At 44.3% G+C, this 27,180-nt stretch overlaps 1 protein-coding gene across 2 annotated transcripts in view; it reads left to right on the top strand.

Moving 5' to 3' along the window:
- Fkbp9 (FKBP prolyl isomerase 9) overlaps positions 1–24,153 on the top strand; it is a 52,107-nt gene extending 27,954 nt beyond the window's left edge. For both annotated transcript variants that reach the window (XM_040739385.1, XM_005087413.4), the window contains 4 exons: positions 7,993–8,179; positions 17,988–18,133; positions 20,443–20,606; positions 22,792–24,153. In XM_040739385.1, coding sequence (XP_040595319.1) covers positions 7,993–8,179; positions 17,988–18,133; positions 20,443–20,606; positions 22,792–22,968 — 674 coding nt within the window. In that variant the 3' untranslated portion in view covers positions 22,969–24,153. The remainder of the gene's footprint in view (positions 1–7,992; positions 8,180–17,987; positions 18,134–20,442; positions 20,607–22,791) is intronic.
- The last annotated feature ends 3,027 nt before the right edge of the window (positions 24,154–27,180 follow it).

Below are 27,180 nucleotides of genomic sequence, written 5' to 3'. Positions count from 1 at the left end.
AATGGGGATTTGGGAAACGGCCAAAGAATCATAAATGTTATGAGCAAGAGGCTGCTCCATCCCGAATCCCATGCTAAAGTGTAAACCCAGATGCTCTTGCAGGGGAGGGTACTGCCTCAGTGCTCTAGACTCAGTGACTGTTTTGGGACGGTCACATAGGACTTCATGCTGATCCTTGGGGCAGATCAGCAGCCAATGGCTGAGAAACCTGTGAGGATGCAGATTGCTTGTGTTTCCTCTCAGCCTGCCTGAGTGCCGGGCACTAACAAGGTCTCAGTAATGAGCTGCAGCAGCAGTGAGCCCCTCCCTTGTGGAGTTCATAGCCTTTGCCCACATTTTGTTCTGTTGTAGCCATTTCACCTGTAGGGTTAGTAAAGAAAGTAGGATTCTGGAATTATCCTGGCCTTTTCTACCTTGCCGTGTTCCTCAAGGACAGCCCTGAATGAGGACACTTAGAATGTTTGCAGCTCTGATATGCGGCTTGCTTGTTATAGAAGGGAGCTTCCTTGTGGCTTGCTGGTTAGCTATCTTTTAGGGAAAAAGAGTGAGCAGAATAATTGCAATTTTGCCCACGTGTGTCTCGGATTGTGTGTGTGTGTGTGTGTGTGTGTGTGTGTGTTTGTATATGTGTATTGTTGTTGTTGCACATAGGTGTTTGAGCATTTGTTGAATGGAGGTTGGTGTCAGATGTCTTTTCTGGATTGCCCTTCGTTTATTTATTTTTTTTTTTGGACTGAGTTTCTCTGAACCTAAAGCTCATCTATTAATTAGCTGACCAGCCAATGAGCTTCAAGCTAGGATAGCAGGCTTGCAGTCTATGCCCAGAGTTTTGCATTATCTGGGGATCTGAATTCAACTTTTCATGCTTGTGTGGCAGGCACTTTGCTGACTAGCCATCTCCCCAAAACCTCCGGGAATTCTTGCACAAAAGCTCATTGAAAACTGGAAAGAGTTGTAGACAGTGTTACTATAATAAGGCTTGTTGTATAAACTTGAGGACCAGATGTTTGATCCTTAATACCCACATAAAACAGCCAGATACGGTGTATGCACAGAGGAGACAGAGTCAGAGGGATCCCTGGGGCTCGTTGAGGGAACCTAGATGACTTGTTCAGTTCCAGAACAGAGGGAGACTGTCTTAGAGAGAGAGGGGGGGGGAGGGAGGGACAGTGTTCATGGAACTATACCAGAACTTGCCCTCTGGCCTTCATACATGAACATGTGTACTTACACACACATATATCCATACACAAAAGAATGCATTACTATTATCACTGTTTCAATAAGATAGTAAGACCCATAAAACTTGAGCACTTTGCTTAAGGACACAGAATGGAGCCACAATTAGACCCAGAGCTTTCTAATGTGTGTCACAGGACAAGTCCTCATTAGGTAGCAACTTGTTGGTTTCCTTATGTAGTGAACTGAGAACTCAAACCAGAAGTTCCAGGTATCTCAAGAGGAATTAATAACTGCCAGGGAGTAGAAGAGTTTCCTGCTGGGCCAGGCAGCCTGTTAGCAGCCTTTGTGTCTGCCTTGCTGACTCTTTGGAGACTCAAGACTAATCCTCAGGGTTCAAGGTCTGTTCTCCAGTTTTATAGTCTAAGAAACACCATTTGCTGGTCTGCCAAAGATGTACTGAGTAATTTCATGTCCATGTTCTACTTAGGTGTTGGGAACCCATCAGGGAGTAAAAGAAGCAATAACTTCCTGCCTACACAGAGCTTAGATCCTCATTGATGCCCTCTCTAGAATGTTTGTGTCTCTGAGTTCACTGGGCACCTGGGAGGCTGACCCACATTAACTTCCTAGAAGTTGACAAACAAGCCTAGTGCTAATACAGTACTCAAAGAGTGGGTGTGAGTCTGTCTCTCAGTTGACCAAGATGTTTGTGTCAAAGAAGTTGGCAGTATGCAGAGTGCTTAGCAAGCTAGGGACAGATCTCAGGAATGTGTACCAGACCCCAGGAATGTGTGGATCTCGAACTATTCAGTTTTCTCCTGTAGAAGGCTCTGTTTCCCAGTGTATCACAAAGGGGGCATTTTGTTTACATTAATCAAGTTTAGTGTCTTGCCTAGTTATGCCTCTATGTCTGAGCAAGGTTAGCCAATCACATGCCATTAAGCATAGTCTTACTTTCTTCTGTTTTTTGAAACGGTATTTTACTGTGTATCCCCATGGCCTGGAACTTGATATGTAGACCAGGCCCACCTAGAATTCACAGAGCTCTGCCTACCTCTGACTCCTGAGTTCTGGGGTTAAAGGTGTGTACCACTATGCCCAGTCATAGTTTTTCTTAAACATAGTCATGTAGAAAAAGAAATCCCTGGTCCCTCTTAGGCTCAGAGGTTCTCGTTGCAAATGAGAATCACCTACAGCTTACAGGGGTGGAGTGGCAGGGGGCCAGATCTCTATGTTTTTACCTGTTAAACCCGTTACCTGAGACCACTGTTAAAGTCCCAGAATGAGGCTCAGGAACTGCCATGTTAATTTTTCTTCTTGAGACAGGCTCTGTCCATGTGACTTCAGAACTCACAGTCCCCCCCTCCTCAGCCTCCCTACTGCTGCTGACATTGGTTTTAAGGCTCTCATGTGATTTTTTTTTTGAGATACAACTTTCTTTTAATTTTTATACCCTTCAGAGGTGGAGAATTACATTATTTGATTTTATTTTACTGTCATAAACATACACATGAATAATATTTTTACCTTTTTTTGAGACAGGGTCTTATTGTGTAACACTGGCTGGTTTGGGATTTGCTATGTCCATCAGACTGGCCTTAAACTTACTAATCTTTTTGCTTTTGCCTCCTGAGTGTTGGGAGCGAAGAGATAGTGGTGCACACCTTTTCCAGTTAACCATTTTTAAGCTTACAATTCAGAAAAATTAAGTATATTCACAGTGTCCATGGAGTTGTTGGGGTCAAAGCCTGGGCTCAGGAAGACCTAAGAAGTTAGCTTTAGACTCATTCCTAGTGTACCAAGGAAAGAGATAATAATTGATGAGAATCTGAGAAGTGAGATTAACTCAGAGTGGTCACATTGACAGAGGAAGTAGTCTGATAACCCCCTTCGCATACATCCACCTTTAGTGATGGGAGTCTGAGGTTTAAGTAGAGGACAAGAGGTACGTGCCACTGAGCAGTCCTGGTCCACATGTGGTCCTGCCCATCACTCTTCCAAAAGGAGGTTTATTTATCATCACAGTGTTTCATTATTAGCTTTATCAGTAGCTGCCCTGAAGAGCCAGTACCTAACCAGCAAGGCTAATTCAGGGTTACTTCATGCAGGAGATGATCACAGATTGGCGACTGCTTCACACTGGGGGTTTGTAGTCTATGGACAAATGACCACATAGAGATCCTGATTGTCACCAAGCCAGGAGATGCCATCTCAAGGACAAAGGCCATCACTCTTTAAGCTGTTCTTATCATGAGACAGTAACTTCCCAGAGGCCATCTGGCCAGTTACCAAACTCATACTTCACCCAACTACTGTGAAAAGTAAGGGCTGAATGAAGTTAAATAGAAAACTGGCTGGAGATCTGATCTCAATGCTTAGATTCAATTTTGTTCTGTTTTTAAGAGCTTCATTTTATAATTTTATATTTGTGAATGTTTGCTTGCATGCATGTATGTGTGCCACATATGTCAAATGCCTATGAAGGCCAGAAAAGAGCATTGGTTCCCTTGGAACTGGAGTTATAGATGGGTATGAGACACTATGTGAGTCCTGGGAATGGAGCCCAGGTCCTCTTCAGAAGCAACACATGCTCTTAACTGTGGAGTCATCTCTCTAGCCCTGCTCACTTCAGTTTTAAAGTTTACCACTTGGTGGTTTTTATTTGGGGGGGGGGTTTCTCTGTATTGTTCTGAAGGCTGTCCTGGAACTCGCTCTGTAGATCAGGCTGGCCTCGAACTCACAGAGATCTGCCTGACTCTGTCTCCCAAGTGCTGGGATTAAAGGCGTGCGCCACCAACGTCTGGCCACTTGGTGGTTTTTAGTGTATTCACACTGAGGGTGCAAATGCTTTGATGAGACATGTTACAAAAACTCAAACTAAAAAACCACAAATACAATAACAGCCACAGATGTGAATCTATGCCTTACTATTAAATTTCTCTATAACTCTTTGTAACATGTAGTCTTCCCGCCAGCCGCCCGGGTTCCACGGCTGTCTCAACCCTCAAATAACACACGAAGCACTATATTAATTATGAAGCTGTTGGCTGTTTTCCTGGTTTCTTATTGGCTAGCTCTAACTTAATTATTAACCCATAACTGCTAATCTGAGTATTTCCACATGGTCTTCTCTTACCAGAGAAAGGGTCCGGACCTCTTACTCCTCTGGTATCCTACATCGTGACTGACTGTGCCTCTGTTTCCCAGAATCCGCCTCGACTCCTAGTCCCACCTATCTTGCTTCCCTATGGGCCAGCAGTGCTTTATTTAATCAACCAATAAGACAACATATACACGGAAGGATTTCCCCCATCAACTCTTTAACTTTGGGTGAACCTGAAATTGTGCCCTAGTTTCCCCGTTTGTATAGTGAAGACATAAGATTAAGACAAGTATTAACTAATATATACAAGTAATAGGTGCTTATTAAGTACCAGGCACTCATCTAGTTGCTTCATATGTACCAGGCCTGATTATGCCCGTCCTGTGTGGAACAAGCTGGATACACTGTAGATACTTTCTGACTCTAGTACGCTAACATAGGGATGTGCATGGTACAGTCTGTTTTTCTTTCATGAAGCTTATGAAAGTTTTGCTTTTCTTGAGTAGTAGGTTGGACACTCAACTACGAATATTTTACAGTTCATTTCCCATGCTGCCTCTTCTGTTGGGACAGGGCAAGCCTTCATTTGTATACACTTGTGTCACGTCTGCTGCGCGGCCTGTGTCCGAGAACGTGCGGAGGGTGTCGGGGATTGACAACACAGAGACTCGTTCAACGATATAAAGAAAACTTTAAACAGGCTCCAAAAAGGTTCAAGAAAACCTCCTAAGAAAAGCTCCCACCAGAGAAGCTTCTGCTCTCTCCTCTACCCTGGCTGGTTCTGCTCTGACCCCAGAGGTGGATGTGTGTGGGTTTTGAAGGTGCGGTTAGTCTTTGGACAAGGTCGAGGTCAGGGCGGTTTCCGTGGGAAGGCCTTTTCCAGGAACTTATTGTATCGTTTTTAGTAGATATGTTTTTACTAAACATTGTCTTACAGCTGCCTATTCCCAGGCAGAAGGGGAAGTGGGTCTCTGCTCAAGGTCTGGTGTTCCCACAATTCACCCCTTTTTATTTTCAAGTGAGGCACTCCTGGCTTAGGTCAAGTAGGGTCACCCTCCCTTTCCCGTCTTTGGGGGACCTTGAACCCCTGTCTTAGGTGGGAGGGGTCTTCCCCACAGGTTGCCCGTCATCGGAGACACCCCAACCTTAAATCATCTGTAACCAACCTTCATGGCTGTCGGGATTGCCATGGGCTAAGCTAAGCAATACTTGGTTACGGATCTCTTGCCTCTGGAACAAGGCACGTTTGAGCTTGGCATAAAGCCAGAATGCCTACTGCCACTGCCACCATTTCCAGGACCCCCATTGACATAGCGCCTCTCCATCACCATACCCATCACCAGATCTGGGCCATAACATTCTACCAGCCTTCATCTGTTACAAGGGTAACATGCACGTGATTTACATTCTGTTACAAGGGTAACCCGCATGTGATTTACATTTACAATTTGATAAAGTTTACAATTGTTTCAAGATCTGCTCAAGAAAGCATTTAGAAAGTGCACTTGCACAGATACATTGGGCACAATCATTGATGTTACACATGTAGCATTATGAAAAATATGAATAATAGTTGTCCCATTAGGACAAGTTGCATTTCTCCAGAAAAATACACTGGCCTAGTCGTGATTCCAGAAACAGGAACCATCAAGTCTGATATTTCAAGTGACCATGTCCTGTTCAAATACTGAAAAGAGGCTTTTACCACTCATAGTCCATACCAATGTCCAAATGCTTTAAATGGGTCCTTTTTTTCTCTGTTGGCTTCACGATGAAAACTCATGGGCCCGGAAGGTTGATGCAGCAGGTCTGTTGAGAAACTGGAAATCTCGAACCAACTGTTTTCTTTCTTTCTTGGGCTCTAGATTCGATGAGATCAAGGGTCAGGAACACTGATTTAGGAGATCTCACTCAAACTGGCTTAGGTAGGCTCCTATGGTGTCAGGTCCAGTTTTTCTCTGCTCCATGCATCTCACTAAATGGTCTGACAGCTGCTGAAGCTTTATTCTTTTCCTGCAAGAAAACACAAACATGCCCTCGACCCCAAATTAGGGTCTTCTCCACTGTCTAGTGCATGGATGTCTCCATTTGACCTGAGCAATGGTTGCTCAAGTTCCATCATGCCAGAATCTGTCTGAAGCTCACTGGCATTCACATTATAAAATTTTTAAATGAGGAGTGTATTATTTGATGAGTCATGTGGGGGCTGGGGGCATTATTTCCCCTTTTTTATTTTCTAAAAAAATTTTTTTTGAACTGTTGAAGCTGGGCCATAACAGTAGAAGGATTTGTCTACCCTCCTTGGTTGACTATCTAGGTAAATTGGGATTACTACTTAGATTATTTGTAGATGCCCATTAAAAAGGACATATCCATTAAATATTTTCCAAAAACTTCTGAAAATCACTCAAAGATTGTAAACTATACTGTGTCCAAATAACTTTTGAAAATTATTTGAAGTCTGTGAGCAGTCTTTCCCAATCTAACCTGTAGAGCTCTCACTAGCTGACAAGGCCTCATTTGTATCTTAAATTTTTCTGTTAAAACATTAACAGACTGGCTGGATGTTCCTTTTGGCTATATTTAAAGCAATCTAGGTAGCTTCTTAACTATTTTTGAAGGGATTTAAGTATCCTTTTAATCATATAAGCAGTTCACACTCACGCATTCACAATCACATTTCATACATACCGGTGTGGCCACACCATACATTCAGAACATACATGCATCTTTTAGTCATCCTTTTTTCCTAGGTCATGATTAGTCTGTTGCAATGAAGCTTCCTTAATTGAAATCTATGTAAAAGAACAACTCCAGCCAATCCTTGAACTAAAAGGGTTAAAAGTCCTGTATATTCTTTATCATTCCTCCATTTGAGCTATAGTCATGGGGTACAGCTGTACCTACTCCTTGTAACTCTGTAGATGCAAGGTGGAGAGGCCAGGCTTTTGGCCAAACGTTTTTAGAGATGACTCACAAAGTAGAACTTAAATGCAAACAAAATTTTCCATTCCATATACCTTTGTCTTTTTCTTTTTCTTTACTTAATACCAGTACCTTTTTACTGTTACCAATTTTTTTTTAACGATATAAAGAAAACTTTAAACAGGCTCCAAAAAGGTTCAAGAAAACCTCCTAAGAAAAGCTCCCACCAGAGAAACTTCTGCTCTCTCCTCTACCCTGGCTGGTTCTGCTCTGACCCCAGAGGTGGATGTGTGTGGGTTTTGAAGGTGCGGTTAGTCTTTGGACAAGGTCGAGGTCAGGGCGGTTTCCGTGGGAAGGCCTTTTCCAGGAACTTATTGTATCGTTTTTAGTAAACATGTTTTTACTAAACATTGTCTTAAGCTGCCTACTCCCAGGCAGAAGGGGAAGTGGGTCTCTGCTCAAGGTCTGGTGTTCCCACACGCTTGAGTTTCCTGATCTACTTTTCAACTTAGCCATGCCTCTTTTCATGCTTAGTAATTGGGGCAGTGGGTTTGCCTTAAATATGAATTCAGATTGTACTCATAGTTTCATGATTCCTGTCAACTGTGCCTCAGTTCCCTCGGGTACAAAATGAAGATCAGTTATTTCTGACATTCCTTCCGGCTTTTTTTTCCTAGTGCCCCTTCAGTTTTGTGCCTGGGTCCCTAGGACGCCCCTGCTGGTACAGGGGAGGCAAGTGTAGCGGTGGGCTTTCTCATTGATCCCCTGTGTCTCCCCTTTAGGGAATATTCCTGGCTCAGCAGTGCTGGTGTTCGACATCCACGTGATTGACTTCCACAACCCTTCAGATTCCATCAGCGTCACTTCCCACTACAAGCCTGCTGACTGCTCAGTGCTGAGTAAGAAGGGGGATTACCTGAAATACCACTACAATGCCTCACTCCTGGATGGGACTCTGCTGGACTCCACGTAAGGCTACCTGGGAACCAGATGTGAAAGGAGCTTGGATAGTAGCTCTCACTGTCTTCCTCTCTTCGTCAGACACTGGGTAGGGGTTGCTTGGTCCAACCCTCCCTTATAGTATAGTGTGAACCTTCTCAGTGCCCAGTGAACCACTGTGAGTGTTTCCTACTAAAGATCTTCCTGGCTCTAGACTGTTTCTTACCTGGTGGAACTCTCTTTCCCAAAGTCAGACCTATATTTAATAACTAAACCCTTGGAGCCAGATGTAGTGACATACACCTGTAATTCTATTGCTTGGAAGGCTGCAATAGGAGATAAAAGTTAAAGGCAAACACAGGTACATAGTGAGACCCTTAAGGAAGGGCCATTTTTATTTAAGTTGTTCTATTGACCAGTAAAGACCTGGGAGTCAGATGTTGTGGTGAATACCTGCTAGATCAGAGAAGCTGGGAAGCAACCAGCTGACCTTCCTTTTTGGCCAGAGACCCAACAAGAGACCATCTTTCTACCTGCCCCAAACCAAAAAGGCCAATAACTGTCCACCCCCTCCCTATTCCTTCCTGTGCAGCTGTCTATTCTTCTTCCTGGATCCTGCGTACACTCTATGGCTAATTCTTGAGAACTAGTCATTGGCTGTGCTCCCCAACCCAAGGTTAATTTTATTAATACAGTCTCAGAGTTTCACAGTGAAATCAAATATCCCGCAACAAGTTAGAGCTAGTGTCAGAGTCTGGCATGCAGAATTGTCTTTGTCCTAGTCTGCTACAGACACTGTATCCTCACTGGCCTCTCACCTTGCACAGGTAAGACTGCTCTCTCTGTTGGTGAACATTTGTCTCTACTTACAAGTCCTTCCTGTTTTCAAAACTGTCCCTGAATCCCCGAGGGATCACTGCTCCTGCTTCTTCTGTCTCCTAACATGTTCTGTGTTTTTCATCTCCAGGCTTTAAGGTACTTTTGTGTCTGTTATGGTTTGAATACTTTAGAGACATTTGGTTTACTTATTGGTAATTTTTTCTTCTATTTCCCTAGTATCTGTAATACAAAAGGATCATTTTATAAATGTTAGGTGAAGCCAGTCTCCTCCGTGGGAGAGGGCCATTTTCATACTTTATATAAATGTATAAGAACATCCACTTTTGTGCTGAGCCTGATTGAGATCCCCGAGTCCAGAGCTGGGGAGCAGAAAGGGATTCTTTCAAGTAAGTAAGGGCTGCTGTTGGTTCTGGGCACAGAGGTGCCTACCTCTTACCTGTCACTCAGCCTTCTACTCTGAGAGTTTGGCTTTGGACTACAAGGTCCTGCATGCTGACACATTCAATGTTATTCCATCAAATCTAAAATTCATTCATTGTTGGAAATACTATTTTATGAATCCTTAAGAGCACAAAAGTGTAATGATGCTCTGTCCTTTGTAGTCACAGAGCTGTTAAGCTGTGTGTGTGCATGTGTGTGTGTGTGTGTGTGTGTGTGTGTGCTTTCTAGCCACTGGTTGTGGAAGTATTCAGGGGTAGTGGGAATGACTGGCGATCTCACACATGTGAAAATGGCCCAGAGGGTTAGTTCAATGGAAATCTCTGCTTCCATCCTTGCTCTGCTGTTCAGACCAAGTAAAGGAAAGTAAGGGTGACAGATAAAGGACTCCTTCCTTCCTTCCTTCTTTCCTTCCTTCCTTCCTTCTTTCCTTCCTTCCTTCCTTCCCTCTCCCTTCCCTCCTCCCCTCCTCCCTGCCTCCCACCAACCCCCTATCCCATTCCCTTTCCTCTTCCCAGGGAGGGTGAGGCCTTCCATGGGGGATTTTCAAAGTCTGTCATATCATTTGGAGCAGGGCCTTGACCCTCCCCTGTGTGTCTAGGCTGAAAGAATATCCCTCTATGTGGAGTGGGCTCCCAACATCCATGCATGTACAGGGGGTGAATACTGATGCACTACCAGAGGCCCCATAAACCAGACCTCCAAACTGACATCCTCTTTAAGGGGATCTGGAAGAGTCCTTTGGTGGTTTCCTAGCAATCCATGAGCTCCCCCTTGTTCAGGTCAGCTGTTTCTGTGGGTTTCTCCAGCCTGGTCTTGATCCCTTTGCTCATCACTCCTCCCTCTCTGCAACTGGATTCCAGAGTTCAGCTCAGTGTTTAGCTATGGGTGTTTTCTTCTGCTTCCATCAGCTACTGGATGAAGGCTCTAGGATGGCGTATAAGGTAGTCATCAATTCCTTATCGGAGAAGGGTATTTAAGGTAGCCTCTCCACTATTGCTTAGATTATTAGTTGGGGTCAACCTTGTAGATCTCTGGACATTTCCCTAGTGCCAGATTTCTCTTTAAACCTATAATGGTTCCCTCTATTATGGTATCTCTCTTCTTGTTCTTCTCTATTCTTCCCCGACTCAATCTTCCTGCTCTCTCATGTCCTCCTCTCCCCTCCTCTTCTCCCCTTCTCTTTCTCCTAAATCACTCTCCCCTCCCCCCATGCTCCCAATTAGCTCAGAAGATCTTGTTGCTTTCCCCTTCTCCAGGGGACCATGTATGTCTGTCTCTCTTAGGGTTCTCCTTGTTTCGTAGCTTCTTTGGTGGTGTGGATTGTAGGCTGATACTCCTTTGCTCTATGTCTAAAATCCATATATGAGTGAGTATATACCATGTTTGTCTTCTTGTGACTGGGTTACCTCACTCAGGATAGTTTCTTCTAGTTCCATCCATTTGCCTTCGAATTTCAAGATTCCATTTCTTTTTTCCGCTGAGTAGTACTCCATTGTATAAATGTACCACATTTTCTCCATTCATTCTTCAGTTGAGGGGCATTAAAGTTGCTTCTAGGTTCTGGCTATTACAAATAATGCTGCTTTGAGCATGATTGAACAGATGTCCTTGTTGTATGAATGTACATCTTTTGGATATATGCCTAAGAGTGGAATTGCTGGATCTTGGTGGTAGACCGATTCCCATTTTCCTGAGGAACTGCCATACTGATTTCCAAAGTGGCTGTACAGGTTTGCACTCCCACCAGCAGTGGAGGAGTATTCCCCTTTCTCCACATCCACTCCAGCATAAACTGTCATTGGTGTTTTTAATTTTAGCCATTCTGACTGGAGTAAGATGGTATCTCAGAGTTGTTTTAATTTGCATTTCCCTGATGGCTAAGGATGTTGAGCACTTTCTTATGTGTCTATCAGCCATTTTAGATTCCTCTATTGAGAATTGTCTGTTTAGTTCTGTACCCCACTTTTTAATTGGATTACTTGGTGTTTTGGTGACTGGCTTCTTGAGTTCTTTGTATATTTTGGAACTCAGCCCTCTGTCAGATGTGGGGTTGGTGAATATCTTTTCCCATTCTGTGAGCTGTTGTTTTGTTTTGTTGACTGTGTCCTTTGCCTTACAAAAACTTCTCAGTTTCAGGAAGTCCCATTTATTAATTGTCAATCTCAGTGTCTGTGCTACTGGTGTTATGTTCAGGAAGCAGTCTCCTGTACCAATTTGTTTGAGGGTACCACCTACCTTCTCTTCTAAGACGTTCAGTTTGACTAGATTTATGTTGAGGTCTTTGATCCATTTGGACTTAAGTTTTGCGCATGGTGATAGATATGGATCTATCTGTAGTCTTCTATATGCCAGCATCCAGTTATGCCAGCACCATTTGTTGAAGATGCTTTCTTTTTTCCATTGTATAGTTTTAGCTTCTTTGTCAAAAATCAGGTGTTTGTAGGTGTGTGAGTTAATATCAGGGTTTCAATTCAATTCCTTTGGTCTATCTGTCTATTTTTGTGCCAATACCAAGCTGTTTTCAGGACTATAGCTCTTTAATAGAGCTTGAAGTCAGGGATGATGATGCCTCTGGACGTTCCTTTATTTTACAGGGTTGTTTTTGGCTATCCTAGGTCTTTTGTTTTTCCATATAAAGTTGAGAATTGTGCTTTCAAAGTCTGTGAAGAATCATACTGGGATTTTGATAGGGATTGCATTGAATCTGTAGATTGCTTTTAGCAAGATTGCCATTTTTGCTATGTTGTTCCTACCTATCCAAGAGCATGGGAGATCTTTCTGTCTTCTGGTGTCTTCTTTAATTTCTTTCTTTAAAGACTCAAAGTTCTTGTTATACAGGTCTTTCACTTGTTTGGTTAGTGTTACCCCACGGTATTTTACGTGGTTTGTGGCAATTGTAAAGGGTGGCATTTCTCTGATTTCTTTCTCAGCCCTTTTATCGTTTGTATATAGAAGGACTACTGATTTTTTTGAGTAGATCTTGTATCCTGCCACTTTGCTGAAGGTGTTTATCAGCTGTAGGAGTTTCCTGGTAGAGTTTTTCGGGTCATTTACGTAAACTATCATATCATCTTCAAGTAGTGAAAGTTTGACTTCTTCTTTTCCAATTTGTATCCTCTTGATCTCCTTTTGTGGTCTTATTGTTCTAGCTAGAACTTCACGGAAAATATTGAAGAGATATGGAGAGAGGGGACAGCCTTGTCTTGTTCCTAATTCTAGAGGAATTGCCTTGAGTTTCTCTCCATTTAGTTTGATGTTGGCTGTTTGTTGTATATTGCTTTTATTATGTTTAGGTAAGTTCCTGTTATCCCTGATCTCTCCAAGACCTTTATCATGAAGGGGTTTTGGATTTTGTTAAAGGATTTTTCAGCATCAAGTGAGGTGATCATGTGATTTTTGTTTCTCCGCTTGGTAGATTACATTGATGGATTTTCTTATGTTGAACGGATATATCCCTGCATCCCTGGGATGAAGCCTACTTGATCATGGTAGATGATTTTTTTCTGATTTGTTGTTCTTGGGTTCAATTTGCCAGTATTTTATTGAGTTTATTTGCATCAATGTTCATGAGGGATATTGGTCTGAAGCTCTCTTTTTTAGTTGTGTTTTTGTGTGGCTTGTGTATCAGGGTTATTGAAGCATCATAAAAAGAGTTTGGCAATGATCCTTCTGCTTCTATTGTGTGGAATACTTTGAGGAGAATTTGATATTAGCTGTTCTTTGAATTTTTGGTAGAATTCAGCACTGAGGTCATCTGGGCCTGAGCTTTTTTTGGTTGGGAGACTTTAGATGACTGCTTCTATTTCATTAGGGGTTATAGGTCTATTTAAATTGCCTACCTGTTCATGATTTAATTTTGGTGACATCTATCAAGAAAACTATTGAGGACTACAGGTTTTCAAAGTATGACCTGTTGATTTTCTGGATTTCCTCAGTTTCTGTTGTTATGTCCCCCTTTTCATTTCTAATTTTATTATTTTACATGTTCACATTCTGCTCTTTGGTAAGTTTGCACAAAGATTTGTCTGTACTGTTGATTTTCTTGAAGAACCAACTCTTGGTTACATGGACTCTTTGTATTGTTTTTCTAGTTTCTACTTTATTGATTTCAGCCCTCAATTTGATTATTTCCTGGTATCTACTCCTTTGGGGTGGTTTGCTTCTTTTTGTTCTAGAGCTTTCAGTTGTGCTGTTAATTCTCTAGTGTGAGTATTATCCAGTTTCTTCATGTGGGCACTTAAGTGCTATGAACTTGCACTGCTTTCAAATTGTCCCATAGGTTTGGGTATGTTGTGTCTTCATTCTCATTGAGTTCTATGAAGTCTTTAATTTCTTTTTTTATTTCTTACTTGACCCAGGAATGGTGCAATTGTGGATTATTCAATTTCCATGAGTTTGTAGGTTTGTTGAATTCTAACTTTAAGGCATGGTGGTCTGATAAGATACAGGGGGTTATTCCAACTTTTTTGTACCTATTGAGGCTTGCTATGTTGCCAATTATGTGGTCAATTTTTGAGAAGGTTCCATGTGGTGCTGAGAAGAAGGTATATTCTTTTGTGTTCCTATGGGATGTTCTATAGATGTCTGTTAAACCCAATTGAGTCATAACTTCTATTAGTTCCTTTGTTTCTTTGTTAAATTTCTGTCTGGTGGTCCTGATTAGTGGTGTGAGCGGGGTGTTGAAGTCTCCCACTTTAAGTGGGAAGTTTTATGTGCGATTTGAGTTTAATAATGTTTCTTTTACGAACTTGGATGCCTTTGTATTTGGGGCATAGATGTTCAGAATTGAAACTTCATCTTGGTGGATTTCTCCTGTGATGAGTATGAAATGACTTCCTTCATCTCCTTTGATCAATTTTAGTTTAAAGTCTAATGTGTTAGATATTAGGATTGCTGCCTCTGCTTGTTTCTTGGTTCCATTTGATTGGAATATCTTTTTGCAACTCTTAACTCTGAGGTAACGTGTATCTTTGCTACACTTGATCTTAGCCAAAAGGCTGAGAAACGATTAATGTCTGTCTTTGAAGCTGAAGTGTGTTTCTTGTATGCAGCAGAAGGATGGATTCCATCTTCGAATCCATTCTGTTAGCCTGCGTCTTTTTATAGGCGAGTAAAGACTATTAATATTGAGGGATATTAGTGACCATTGATTGTTCATTCTTGTTTGCTTTGGATTTATTGTTTTTGTTGGAATTGTGAAAGGACTTCCTTCTCATTGGTGGGGGACATGCTTCTGTGCCCAGAGATCAGAGTTCCTTCCCTCTGTTAGATTGGCTTTAAATCACATCTTCTTACTGAGTGGGAGCCACAGGATGCAGGGGGCCTTCACTTTGTACCTCGGTAGTCATTTGTGTTACAGGTAAATCCACAGGTGAGGGCAGTGACCACACATCCCTCCTGGTGTCTTTAGTGTGTGAGAGTATAAATAAAGGGATTATGGGAAGGATGGCAGGTACCTGCCTTCTTTGTGCCACCTCAAACCCTACGTGGGTACGATAGACACAACTGATTCACTGGTGTGGGTGCTTATTAGGATTTCTATTGCTGTGATGAAACACCACGACTAAAATCACTTGGGGAGGAAAGGGCTTATTTGGCTTACTCTTCCACATCACCGTGCATCACTGAAGGAAGTCATAAAAGGAACTCAAACAGGACAAGGACCTGGAGGCAGAAGGTGATGCAGAGGCCACTTGAAGGGGACCCTGCAGATGTCTCCATAGAAGTGAACTATGGAGAGATGAGAATGAAAACTAGGTTAAGACTTACTTTGTCACCCTGGATCAAGTCTTCGGTGAGTCTGATATTAGGCTGTTTATTCCCAACAAATTTAAACATGGTATAATCTGGAAAAAAGTTTTTCCAGGTATAGTACAATTCTCAGTGCACAAGGAAGCATGATTACATAGACATTTGATTCAGGGTACATGCCAGTTTTTTTTTAAAAGATGGGTTCTAGAGATGTCCTACTTGTACTAGCTTAAGGGCCCAGGGAAGGTTCTGGCTAGTCTTGGTCATACAGATAGCATAGTGGTCATTTAGGCTCTTAGCCACCTCTGGTTCTGTCTGTGGGAGCTTGGGGGAACCTTTGGCTATACAGATAATGTAAGGATCATTTAGACTATCAGGCATCTCCAGTCTTGGTTGTGAGAGCTTGGGGAGTCCCTGGACATAGGAGTCATTTAGATTACTACCCACTGCTGGTCCTGGTTGTAGGAGCTTTGTATGGCCTGACCAACAGATAACACAGATCATCAGGCTATTACTCTTTTCCAATTCCCAGCTTTCTGGCAAAACAGGTTATATATCCTCCCCCCCTTTTTTTTTTTGGTTTTTACGAGACAGGGTTTCTCTGTATTGTTTTGGAGGCTGTTGGTCCTGCCCGGCCTCGAACTCACAGAGATCCACCTGCCTCTGCCTCCTGAGTGCTGGGATTAAAAGCGTGCACCACCACCGCCCGGCTACATCCTTCCCTTTGAAAGAAGAATCCTGGGTGCTTAGCATTCCTGGGCTCCCTGTGGATGCAAGGGCCTTCATGTTCCCAACAGCCGTGGTGGAGGGGTTGTGTTCACAGGCTTGCTTCCCCATGGTTTGCTCAGCCTGCTTCCTTTAGAACCCAAGATCACCATCCCAGGGAGGGCATGACCCACGATGGGCTAGGCCGGGACCTCTCCCATCATTCACTAATTAAGAAAATGCCCCATAGGCTTGTCTGCCTGCAGCCAGATCTTATGGAAGTGTTTTCTCAACTGAGGCTCCCTTCTCTCAGATGACTTTAGCTTGTGTCAAGTTGACGTAAAACTAGTCAGCACAGTGCTGCTTCCAGAAGACATGGACATTTCAATGGGAGACTGGGCAAGGAGTCAGGGAGCTAAGACATGGACATTTCAATGGGAGACTGGGCAAGGAGTCTGGGAGCTAAGGGAGACTCATGACAGGAATCCGGAAGCCTGGGAGGCAGGTGTGGGAGAACACAGAAGGAATGAGGATGGTATTTGACAATCCCACAAAATAAGTAAATAAAGAGAAATAAAAAAGACCCTAGAGAAGAGAAGTAATGGAATTGTTTGTTAGAGGAGTCTTTTTTTTTTTTTTTTTTTTTTTGGTTTTTACGAGACCGGGTTTCTCTGTATTGTTTTGGAGGCTGTCGGTCCAGCCTGGCCTCCAACTCACAGAGATCCGCCTGCCTCTGCCTCCCGAGTGCTGGGATTAAAGGTGTGCGCCACCACTGCCCGGCCTAGAGGATTCTTTTATAGTCTGTGTTTTTCATCTGGGTGCTTGGTATGGGGTAAGCAAGGTCTTGGATATTCTGTGAGCCTCAGAGACCTGTACAGCTTCCAGCTGGGACCGGAGAGGCAGCATGGAGATGACTATTGCCTAGAAAGGCTTGACAGCCAGTGGATCAGAGGTGGCTTCTCTGCAGGCCTCTCCGGAGGACAGACTGCGCCAGTGCTGGCTTTGTGTCATGTTCCTCCCAGGTAGGGTAAGCGCAGGGTCGTCTTGGGTTTGCTGGGTTCTGAACATCAGCTGGCGTTGGGAAGGAGAGGAGGGAGTGGAGGCTGGGAGGCCTGGGAGACTGACCCTCAGCAGGCATCTGCCCCTTGCCACCACCTGGTGATGAGCACCAAGGGAACCAAGAGCGTAATAGCTGTTGTTTCCCTTTTGGGAAGTGGTAGGAGTGCTGTAGGTGTTGAAGTCGTTGATTTTCATTCATGGCTGAGGCTGTGGAGCCAACTTCTTAGTCAGGTCCTCAGGATCCCTGAACTTTGTGATTATAGAAATTCTCAGTGGGATCTGTGGAGTTGGAGACTGTACAGACCGCAGTGCTCACACCCTTTTCTTTGCATTCCACTGTGTCAAGACTATTTCTTATTGGCTGTCATTATCGCTTCATTGTAGACAAAGAAATCAAGGTGACATTTCCCAGGTCAAATGAAATGCCAGAACCAGGATTCTTTCGAGTGCTCTCAATGGCTGGGCCTCCTCCCTAGCCCACAACCAGTATTCCACCTCAGGCCTTGCATCTGAAAATCATGTTCCTAACCCTGCTTCTTGCCGGCGGTGCTAGCACTTTGAAGTCTGAGGCAACAGGATCAGGAGTTTGAGGTCATCATGGACGTCATGGTGATTTCAAGGCCATCCTGGGCTACACAGTGTTTCTAAATAAACCAGTAACAGACAGAATAAGACCCAGGCTCCTAACTACACTACACACATTATACTCTCATAAAATATGCCTGTCTAGATACCCTTGGAGCCACCGGAGAGCTAGTTGTCACCAGGAATATATCCATGTAGCTCCATGCTCCCACTTCCTTTTTCCCAGAATTCCTGTAGGACTCCTCATAGCAGTAAGGTCCCAAACCAGTGTGCCCCTGTGCTGTGGAACAGCCATTTTGTCTTGGTTTTCATGCCGTTGTCAGTTCGGGAACGGGCAGGCTGGTTGTTTTGCAGTGTGTCTTGCCGTGGGTCTGTCTGACATTTCTTCAGAATTGTACGCCTTGAGCAGAACCCCCTCCACCACCACTGATCGGCGCTCATGTCTTCTCTGTTTCAGGTGGAACTTAGGCAAAACTTATAACATTGTGTTGGGATCTGGACAAGTGGTGCTGGGCATGGACATGGGTCTCAGAGAGATGTGTGTGGGAGAAAAGCGAACGGTGATCATCCCGCCCCACCTGGGCTATGGAGAGGCCGGTGTGGGTAAGTGATGGTGTTCAGGAGCGCTGGGAAACTTCCTATCGAAACCTCGGGCTTTTGGTGCCATAAGCAGAGCACACTGCTTCCATGTTAAAACTGCAGAGTTGGTGAACTTTGTGGGTTCCCCTCCCTTTTTAAGTTTTGAGCATTTCTGTTTAAAGACGCTGTGGATTTTGTTTAAAGACCCATGTCACTGCCCCTGATTGCCTTGAGAAAGTTCAGGCTTCAAGAAAACACACCACTGGTCTGCAGGTTCATCTGCCTGGCAGGGCCTAGAGGAGGGCTTTGGGTGACTTGGGGTCAGGCTGCCTGCTTCTTTGGAACCGTTTCCTGGGTCAGGTAGAGTGCTGAAGGCCATCGCTGTTCACTGCTTTGTAGCCTGCAGTCAAGGAAGATGCTGTATGCTAGAGGTTGCTTTCAAGTTCTGGAAAAGCCAGCTGCTGTATTGTTAACAGTGGTGACATTTTACTTTGTTATTTCTGATTCCAGAACACTCCTTTAACTCCTTTATGGTGTTCTCACGCTGCTGACAGCTGGCGTGGAAAGGTGCCAGTTTGTAAAAGTGATTGGCATACTGGGTTGAGTTTCTTTGAAAAAAAAAAAAACCAAAAAACCAAAAACAAACAAAAAAACCAAAACCAAAACAAAACAAAAAACCAACATGCAGGGTGGTGGTGGTACATGCTTTTAATCCCAGGATTTGGGAGGCAGAGGCAGGCAGATCCTTGTGAATTTGAGGCCAGATTTGTCTACAGAGTGAGTTCCAGGACAGACAGGGCTGTTACACAGAGAAACCCTGTCTAGACTCCCCCAGAAAAACACACTTTAAAAAACATAATATATCAAGTTCTGACTGCTCCTCTCAATTATCCGAGAAGAAATGCTTCAAACAATATGTATGTGTCCTTCAAGACTTCATATGACACATAATTATATCATATACTAAATGTAAAATATAATTTAGTGGAAAAGCTTATGCTTGACATGCATGAGGCCCTGGGTTTAATCTCCAACACCAAAAATGAAAATAAGTTTCAAAAATATAATCTATAATTTTTAATAATTATAGTACTTGTTTTTAATACATATAGTACTTCTTTTGAGTCTTAACTGTATATATTGGCCTTGAATTGTATCTAATTTTCAGGCACTGTCATTGTCCTTACAGTTCCACTATTGAATTTATCCTGATGCTCTCTAACTGAGGTTGGGAGTACACTTCAGTGACAGAGTGCTTCTGAACATGTGGGGGCCCTGGCTGGATCTCTGGCACCTCAGAGGAACAAAAGGTTCCACAACTGTTGTCCCTACCAGTGGCTTTCAAATGTGCTGCCTTTACCAGAACATAAAGCAAGAAATACTTTTTTCTATGGTTGTTAATGTTTGGTTTTCTGAAGCAGCATTTTACTATGTAGCCCAGGCTAGCCTCAGACTTTCACTCTTCTTACCCCAGCCTCCTGAATGCCGGGATTATAGGCATGAGACAACACATCTGGCCCGAGAGTTCCATTCTGGCTACACAAGCATAGAACTGATTCATTTATGTGTGTGCATGTTTGTGTGGGTCACGTGTGTTTGTGAGTGCATGTGTGTGCATTTGTGCGGCTAGAAGACAATTCTGAGTGTGTTTCCTTAGGTGCTGTCCTCCTTGTTGTTTGAAACATGGTCTTGCACTGGCCTGGGCCTTAAAGAAGCTAGATTGGCTGGGCCCAGGGATCTGCCTGTCTACCTCTCTCCAACTTCCGCAGCGCTGGGGTTATGAGTGTGTGCTACCATGCCTGGCTTAATGTTTTATTTAACTTGCATTTGTTTGTTATTTTTTATTCAGTGTGTGTGTGTGTGTGTGTGTGTGTGTGTGTGTGTGTGTGTGTGTAGGTCAGAGGCCGAATTGTGCCGGAAGTTTTCTCCTACCATGTTGGTCCTGGGAAATCTTTTTCAGGCTTGGTGGGAAACACCTTTTTTTGCTGAAGTCACTGTGCCTGCCCATGCCTGACGTGGGTAATGGGAACTACACTAAGACTCTCTCTCCACCCTCTATGTTCAGTTTGCATATAAACTGAAACCCAGGTTTCATGAAACAACACACATCCTTCCTATATGGGATATTCAGGGATCTAGTTTATTTTTATTCCTTAAATAATAAAAAATCTAGTCATCCTTCAAGCTGACCTCATCTGAGGGCTCACTAGCTACGGTTGGGAATTAGTAGCCTCCTTGGGTGTGGCAGCTGGAGACTGGGGAGGGCAGCATGGGTAGATGGTTTACCACCAGTGGGCCTGTGGTTTAACGCCAAGTTCTCTCTTGTTGAATAGACGGAGAGGTGCCTGGCAGTGCCGTGCTAGTGTTTGACATTGAACTGCTGGAGCTTGTTTCTGGCCTTCCGGAGGGGTACATGTTCATATGGAATGGTGAAGTGTCTCCCAACCTCTTTGAAGAAATCGACAAGGACGGCAATGGGGAGGTCCTCCTGGAGGAGGTAAATGGCCTTTGTAGGAGGAGGGTCAGAAGTTGTTCAGGGGCCTTCTTGGGACAGGGGCCCATTCAGTGTGCCGAGGACAGAGCTGGCCATGCAGATCTCTTGTGATGCTGATAACTAACTAGCACATGTGTGTAGCAAGGGCTTTTACACACATTCCCACATGCAGGAGCAGAGCTCCTGGGAGGTGTAGGGATGTCTCGAACACACAGATCTGGATTCAGTTCCCAGTCACTGGGTGCTCGACGCAGGTCTCCCTGGATACATGTTTTCCAGCTCCATCCTCACAACAGCCATGTGAGAGGCACGCTTGTGTTTTAGAACAGAGGTTCTCAACCTGTAGGTCATGACCACTGCAGGGTCGCATATCAGATACTTGCATCAGGATTCATAGCAGTAGCAAAGTTGCAGTTGTGATGTCTCAACAAAATAATTTTATGGTTGGGGTCACCACAACATGAGGCACTGTATTCAAGGGTCACAGCATTAGGAAGGCTGGAAACCGCTGTTTCAGAAGAATATGAGGAGAAAGAGTAGTGGCCCATGGAAGGTCTCAGCTTCCCAGTGTTTAAGCCAGGGCCACGGCTGAGCAGTATCTTGAGCTGTCATGGTCCATGGAATTAGAGCTCCTGGCTTACTCCACTCAAGCACACGCTCTAGTCTTCATGCCGTGTCCCTCTACACCATCAGCTGTTCCTGGACCTGGAATGTTCCTTTTAGCCTCACACACTTTTTTCTTTTCTCCCTTCTCCTTTGTGTTTGAGACGTAGTGTCAGTGTGCTGCCAAGGCTGCCGTCTTGAACTTGTGGTCTTGTTTAGCCTCCCACGTGTTGGGGTGGTAGGCAGACACCATCATGTCCAGCACAATCCATTTATAGGTTGTGATATGTCTTTCCAGTTTTTTCGTTTCTTTGCTCCTTTTACAGCAAAACTTTCAATGACTTGTATGTTCTGCTTTCCTTTTATCCTTTGCTCCAGTTTTTGCTGTTGTCTGTTTTTTGTTTTATTATATGCATTCCTTTTTATTTGGTCTTGTTTTGAGATGAGGCTTTGCTCTGTAGCTGACGCTGCCTTTGAACTCACGACCTTCCTGCCTCAACCTCCTGAGTGCTGGAAATATAGGCATATACCGTTGTGCCTGGCTTTATTTTGCTTTTATGAAATGGGTTCTTCCTCTCTTGCCCAGGCTAGTCATGGATTCCTGAGATTAAAAACAATATTTCTTCTAAGTAGCTGGGACTTTGGCTTTCCACGGTGACCAGCTTTCCATTCTTTATTTTCACTTAATGTATGGATGTTTTGCCTGCATGTGTGTGTGTACCACATGTATGCAGGCCAGAGAGGGAATCAGATCCTCTGGGATTGGAGTGACAGATGGTTGTGAGCCACCACGCTGTGCTGGAAGTCAAACCCAGGCCCTCGAAAAGAGTGGCCAGTGCTCTTAGGCACTGAGCCATCTCTCCTGCCCCACCCATTCTTTTTTAAAGTCACTCTCGTCAAGCCTTTGTACCTCCAGAGGTTCTTCTCTGTCCCCAAATTTACTGCTTCAGTTCGCTCTCCCTGCTTAACCTTACCTGCTTCCTCTCCCCACCCTCTCTTTCGTGGGCCATCCCACGTTGTAGCTTACTATATTCACGTAGAATATCAGTATCACAAGGCAGTTTTGTTTATGACATCTCATGAATTTAGAATGATGCTTGGCACATGGTGGGTGCTGGTAGGTTTTTACTGTGAATGAATATGTGGCTGCAACACTGTTTTTGGCATGGTCAGCCTCAGGTGGGAAGCTAAAACTGTTCCTGTGTCTGAAGCTTACTGGATACCTGGATCCTAGGGACTCTAGCGCCTTTAGTTAAGGGACTTAAAACACTTAAACATTATTCTTATTTTTAAAATTATGTGTGTGTGGTGGGGGGATGTGTGCATGGGACTGGAGTTATAGGTGATTGTGAACTACCCAACGTGAGAGCTGGGAACCAAGTGCTCTTAACTGCTGAGCCATTTCTCCAGTCCCTCGTACAGGGCCGTTTCACCTACATGTCGGGAAAGAATCCCAGGCCGTGTAGTTCTCGAGAACAGTGTGGTTTGGAAGTACAGACTCTCGCTTTCCTGCTGCAGTATTTCCGGCTTGGTTCTACATTCTCAGCCCCTGCCGTTGCTCACATTTGTCCTGTCCCCTTCCCAGTTCTCAGAGTACATTCATGCCCAAGTGGCGACTGGCAAAGGGAGGCTGGCTCCCGGTTTTAATGCTGAAATGATCGTGAAGAACATGTTCACCAACCAGGACCGGAATGGAGATGGGAAGGTCACGGCCGAGGAGTTTAAGCTCAAGGATCAGGAAGCCAAGCATGATGAACTGTAAGCTTGACACGGAGCAGTTTGTGCCAAGGAGAGCATGACACCAAATGACCTGTCATGGCAGAGCATGCTGTCAAGGTGTGAAGGTTTCTAGGAAGGTATGACATTAGCAAGTTGTAGGTGGGCCATGTAGTACCTGGCGCATACATTGGGGGTGGGTTGGTGTCCATGGTGAGAACTTGGGTGGATTTCTAGGGATAGTGAATAGAATCCTTGCAGAGGGCCTTGGCATGGGAAAGTCTGTACGGCCAAACTGTATTTATGAGTCTTCTGAGAAGTTGTGTTACTCAAGGAACATGATTTCATAGAAGACATAGCTGTCAAGGAGGAAATGGAAGTAGTACCAGGTGTCTACCTAAAGAGATTGATTTTTTTTTTTTTTAAATCTTGCTGGTGTCTTGAAAACTGTTCACCATGTGGGCAGAAAGACGGACAACATGAGTGCTCCAGCAAGATACCCTGACAGCAACTAGCGTTCTTAGTGCCCTGCATAAGCTCTGGTGATAGCCGGCCCTGTCCACCATCTGTCACCAACCCTACAAGTCCCCATCTCCTGCTTTTCTGATTCGCCCCCTACACTGGCCGCCCTCCGACTGGTAGTGTAACTCGAAGGTTAACAGGAGCTTCCTGGGCAGGAAAAACCACAGACCAAATGGAAGCTGTCTTAGCTCACGAGTAGAGGGTTTGGCCTGGGTTTGCTCTAGAGGATCATGTGCTTGGCTCTTCCTGTCTTCCCGACACTGTCCTGTAGGGCTCTCTCTCCACTCAGCCTTCCTTCAGTTACCTAGATAAATGTAGGGCTGATAGCTGGTCTCACTGGACAGCCAACAGAAAATTTGACTGTGACTAAAGTGGATGTGTTATCCCAACAAATGAAGGTGACATTTCCTGCCACTCATTTGTGTATTAGAGGACAATGTGGGGTCTCCTGCTGGAGAAAACAACATTATCCAGGCCAGCCCATTCCCACACCATATGGCAGCCATGTTCCTGCTTTATGTCCTGTTCCCAAGTTGTGCTGACAGCCTGAAGTAATCAAGGTTTTTCCTTTTGAAATGGCTTTTTTACAAACTTAAACTGTTTTGTACTGATGTCACCCTGGGATAGTTCATGCAAATGCTGTGCACTTGTTCAACGGAGTTAATGTTGGAAACCTGACTTCTTTTCTGATATAAAATGTTGAATCATATCATCAGGTTTGTGGTGTCTTATTTGAAAACGGAGAGGGTCTCAGGAGAGTGCAGTGTGTGGTCAGTCCAACCTCCTTGACAGAAACGCGACAGGACAGCATTGCATTTTTTTACAGAACACTCCTTGGGACACATTTATAGGGACGGGACGGTTCCTGGGAGGAAACACACTAGATAAGCTACTTGAAAGGACAATTTACATTGTGGGCAGGGCTCAGGGGAGCAGGAAAACGGTGAGATACTGAGGCTCTTTGCCACTCCTGGGCCTGGAGGTTAAGGTGAATCAGTTGGAACCTGAATTTATGTGTTGAGGCAGTTAGCTCCCTCCAGAGCCTGGCTGGTACTGGAGCCGAGGGAAGAATGAGAGACACACCATCTCTCTCACACTCCGGCTGGGCGCCCGCCATTGGCTCCCATCCGGTGAACCCCAACCTAAGCCAGAAGGAAAAGACCTCAGGGGCTGGGGTTCTCAAACGCTGGCCTCGTGGGTGAAGTTTGGGGAGGTGACTCGGTGGGTGAAGTTCTTGTCATGCAAGCACGGGAACCTGAGTTTGATTCCCAGAACCCACATGGTGGGACGTGCTCATGGTCCCAGTGCAGAGGTGAGGCGGAACGCCCCCGAGTTTGAAGCCTTCGTGGGAAGTAGCAGGTCCGTGAAGGTCACATAGTGAGAGCCCCTCTAACCCATGTACGGGGGGGGGGCGGGGGGACGGGACATGGACGGGGACTTTATTAGTTGGCCTGCCTGGAGGCCTGTAGCTCTAAGCACTCACTGGCTCTTCCATCCGCTGCTTTACTGTCTTAGGTGTCCAGGAACAGCTATTTACTTTAAGTTCTTCCCCTTGGCTTTCCTAAGGAACTCGAGCCCTTTTATTTAATAAGGAGGGCGCTGCTGACATTTAGGTCCACTCAGTCACAGAATCATTTTCAGTTTACATTGTGCATGTTTAAAATGCTGGTTGAGTTTGTATTTTTTTTTTTTTTTTGAGTCTGGGGTCTTATGTCTCTAGTCTATTATCAGACTCTTGCCCTGAAGTGATCCTTCTACTTCAGCTTCCAGAATAGTTGGGACAGCAGACACCCATCACACTTGGTTTAGCTTGGATTTCATTCATTCATTCATTCATTCATCCATTCATTCATTCATTCATTTAAATTTAGGAGACTGTAGTCTGGGCTGGGATTACAGATGTGTGCTATTCATCACACAGTTTATGCAATGTGGTATGTTGCACCCTAAGTGCTGGATTACAGTGTGTGCCCTCACATCTTGTTTGGTGGGAAGCCTATAGTCCTTGGGAGCTAGCCCTTCAAGAAGACTGGAATAGTGGTATGGCCTTCTTTATTTTCTGGCTGTGAGATGTAAGTTTTGCTGTTATGTATTCTTGACTCTATGGCTTTTTTTTAAATTATGAAAAACATTTTAGTAACAAACTTTTACCGATTCTTTTTAGAATTTCATATCATGTGCTCCAATCCCACTCACTTCCCAGTCCCTCCACATCCTTCCCTCACCCCTGTAGCATCCTCACAAATCAATTAAAAACAAAACAAAAAACCCATCTCGATCCTCCGTCTCTCCAACATCTCTTCATTCCTAGTGACATGGGTGCTGTGGTGTGTCATGCAGTATAACCTTTGGTCCAATCAGCCCCACCCACACAATGTTCATTGCAATGAGTCATTGGTCTGGTTCAAGGCCTCTGGTACACCATCATCACTGGTCACTCACCGAAATATTCTGCTGTTGCCCTGAGTCATGGAGATCCTGTGGTTGTGGTTCTGAAGGACCAGTCCCTTCATGCACTCCAGGTCATAGACAGGGTAGGGGTAGATGTTATGGTGGGCAAATCCAAGGCCCAAGATGTGGGTCTGGATGGTAGTTGAGCTGGTCAGTTGGGGCCATTGGGGCCGCCCCCCTCTAGCAAGGGGCAGTCACCTCTCCCACGCTCATGGTGAGGGGTGGACCATGTCTCCTGAGTGCTAGGAGCAGGGTATGGCCTACCTTTTCAGAGGCCCAAAGGAAGAGAAATTTTGAGCCTAAATAAACTTTTCTCTTGATTATCTAATTTTTTATATTGACAGAAAAGCTGACTGCACAATGAAACCAACAGCCAAATTCGGTTTCTGTTGGAAGGTCTCCTTTGAGCTGGCCCATTTTGGTATCTTATGTAACTCAGAGACCATATGGAGAGTTTAAGGTACTTTCCATTTCAAATGCTTCTGTGGTCCTAGTTCACTCCCAGTGTTCCTTATGCCCATTTGCAGACGGATACCAGGGTCCCCTATTCATTCACCCTGTACATTTCTTCAGCAAACTGAACTGCATTTCTTCAGCAATCTGACTGACTTCCTGTTTCATTTATTACTTTGTCTTCTTTTGGATTCTTTGTCTGGGAGTCCCAAGTCATTTCATTAGGTGCCATTATTATGGGACTTGTATTTTTGGAGGTATGTGTATTTTGTGTTATGTGTGTGTTGTTTTTATTTCTTCATTGGGATTTGTGCATCTGAAACTAAGGTTGGTGGTTGAGTTTTTCCTTTCTTCTTTGTTCAAGCCACCTTCTTTCAACAGAGGTGTATTCAGGATGATACATACATACATAGACATCATGTGTGTCTGTGTGTGTGTGAGAGGGGGAACACTGATTCCCATTTCTGTAACATGTGACATATATGTATATATGCATAGTATGTGTATGGCAGAGAGGGAGTGGGTTATATACAGGCACATAGCCTATGGGGACATAGGACAACCTGCAAGAGTTGGTTCTCTACTTCTACTGTGTGACTTTCAGGACTGAACTCAGGTTGTCAGACTTGGTGACAAGTGTCTTTACCTGCTGAGTTATCTCTTCAGACCCTGTAACTCATTTCTTGATGGCTACATTAAGAAATTAAACTCTGAAAACCAAACTTGAATGCAAATACCCTGGGCTTCAGGAGTAACCGGGTAGCGGTGAGATATGATTGATTTTAAGCCTGCAGTAGCAGGTGTGTGCAGGAGCCTTGGAGAACACCACCTC

This window comes from Mesocricetus auratus, unplaced genomic scaffold, assembly GCF_017639785.1.
Source record: "Mesocricetus auratus isolate SY011 unplaced genomic scaffold, BCM_Maur_2.0 Super-Scaffold_100676, whole genome shotgun sequence".
NCBI classification, from domain to species: domain Eukaryota; kingdom Metazoa; phylum Chordata; class Mammalia; order Rodentia; family Cricetidae; genus Mesocricetus; species Mesocricetus auratus.
This window is presented reverse-complemented; position numbering and strand designations above follow the sequence as displayed.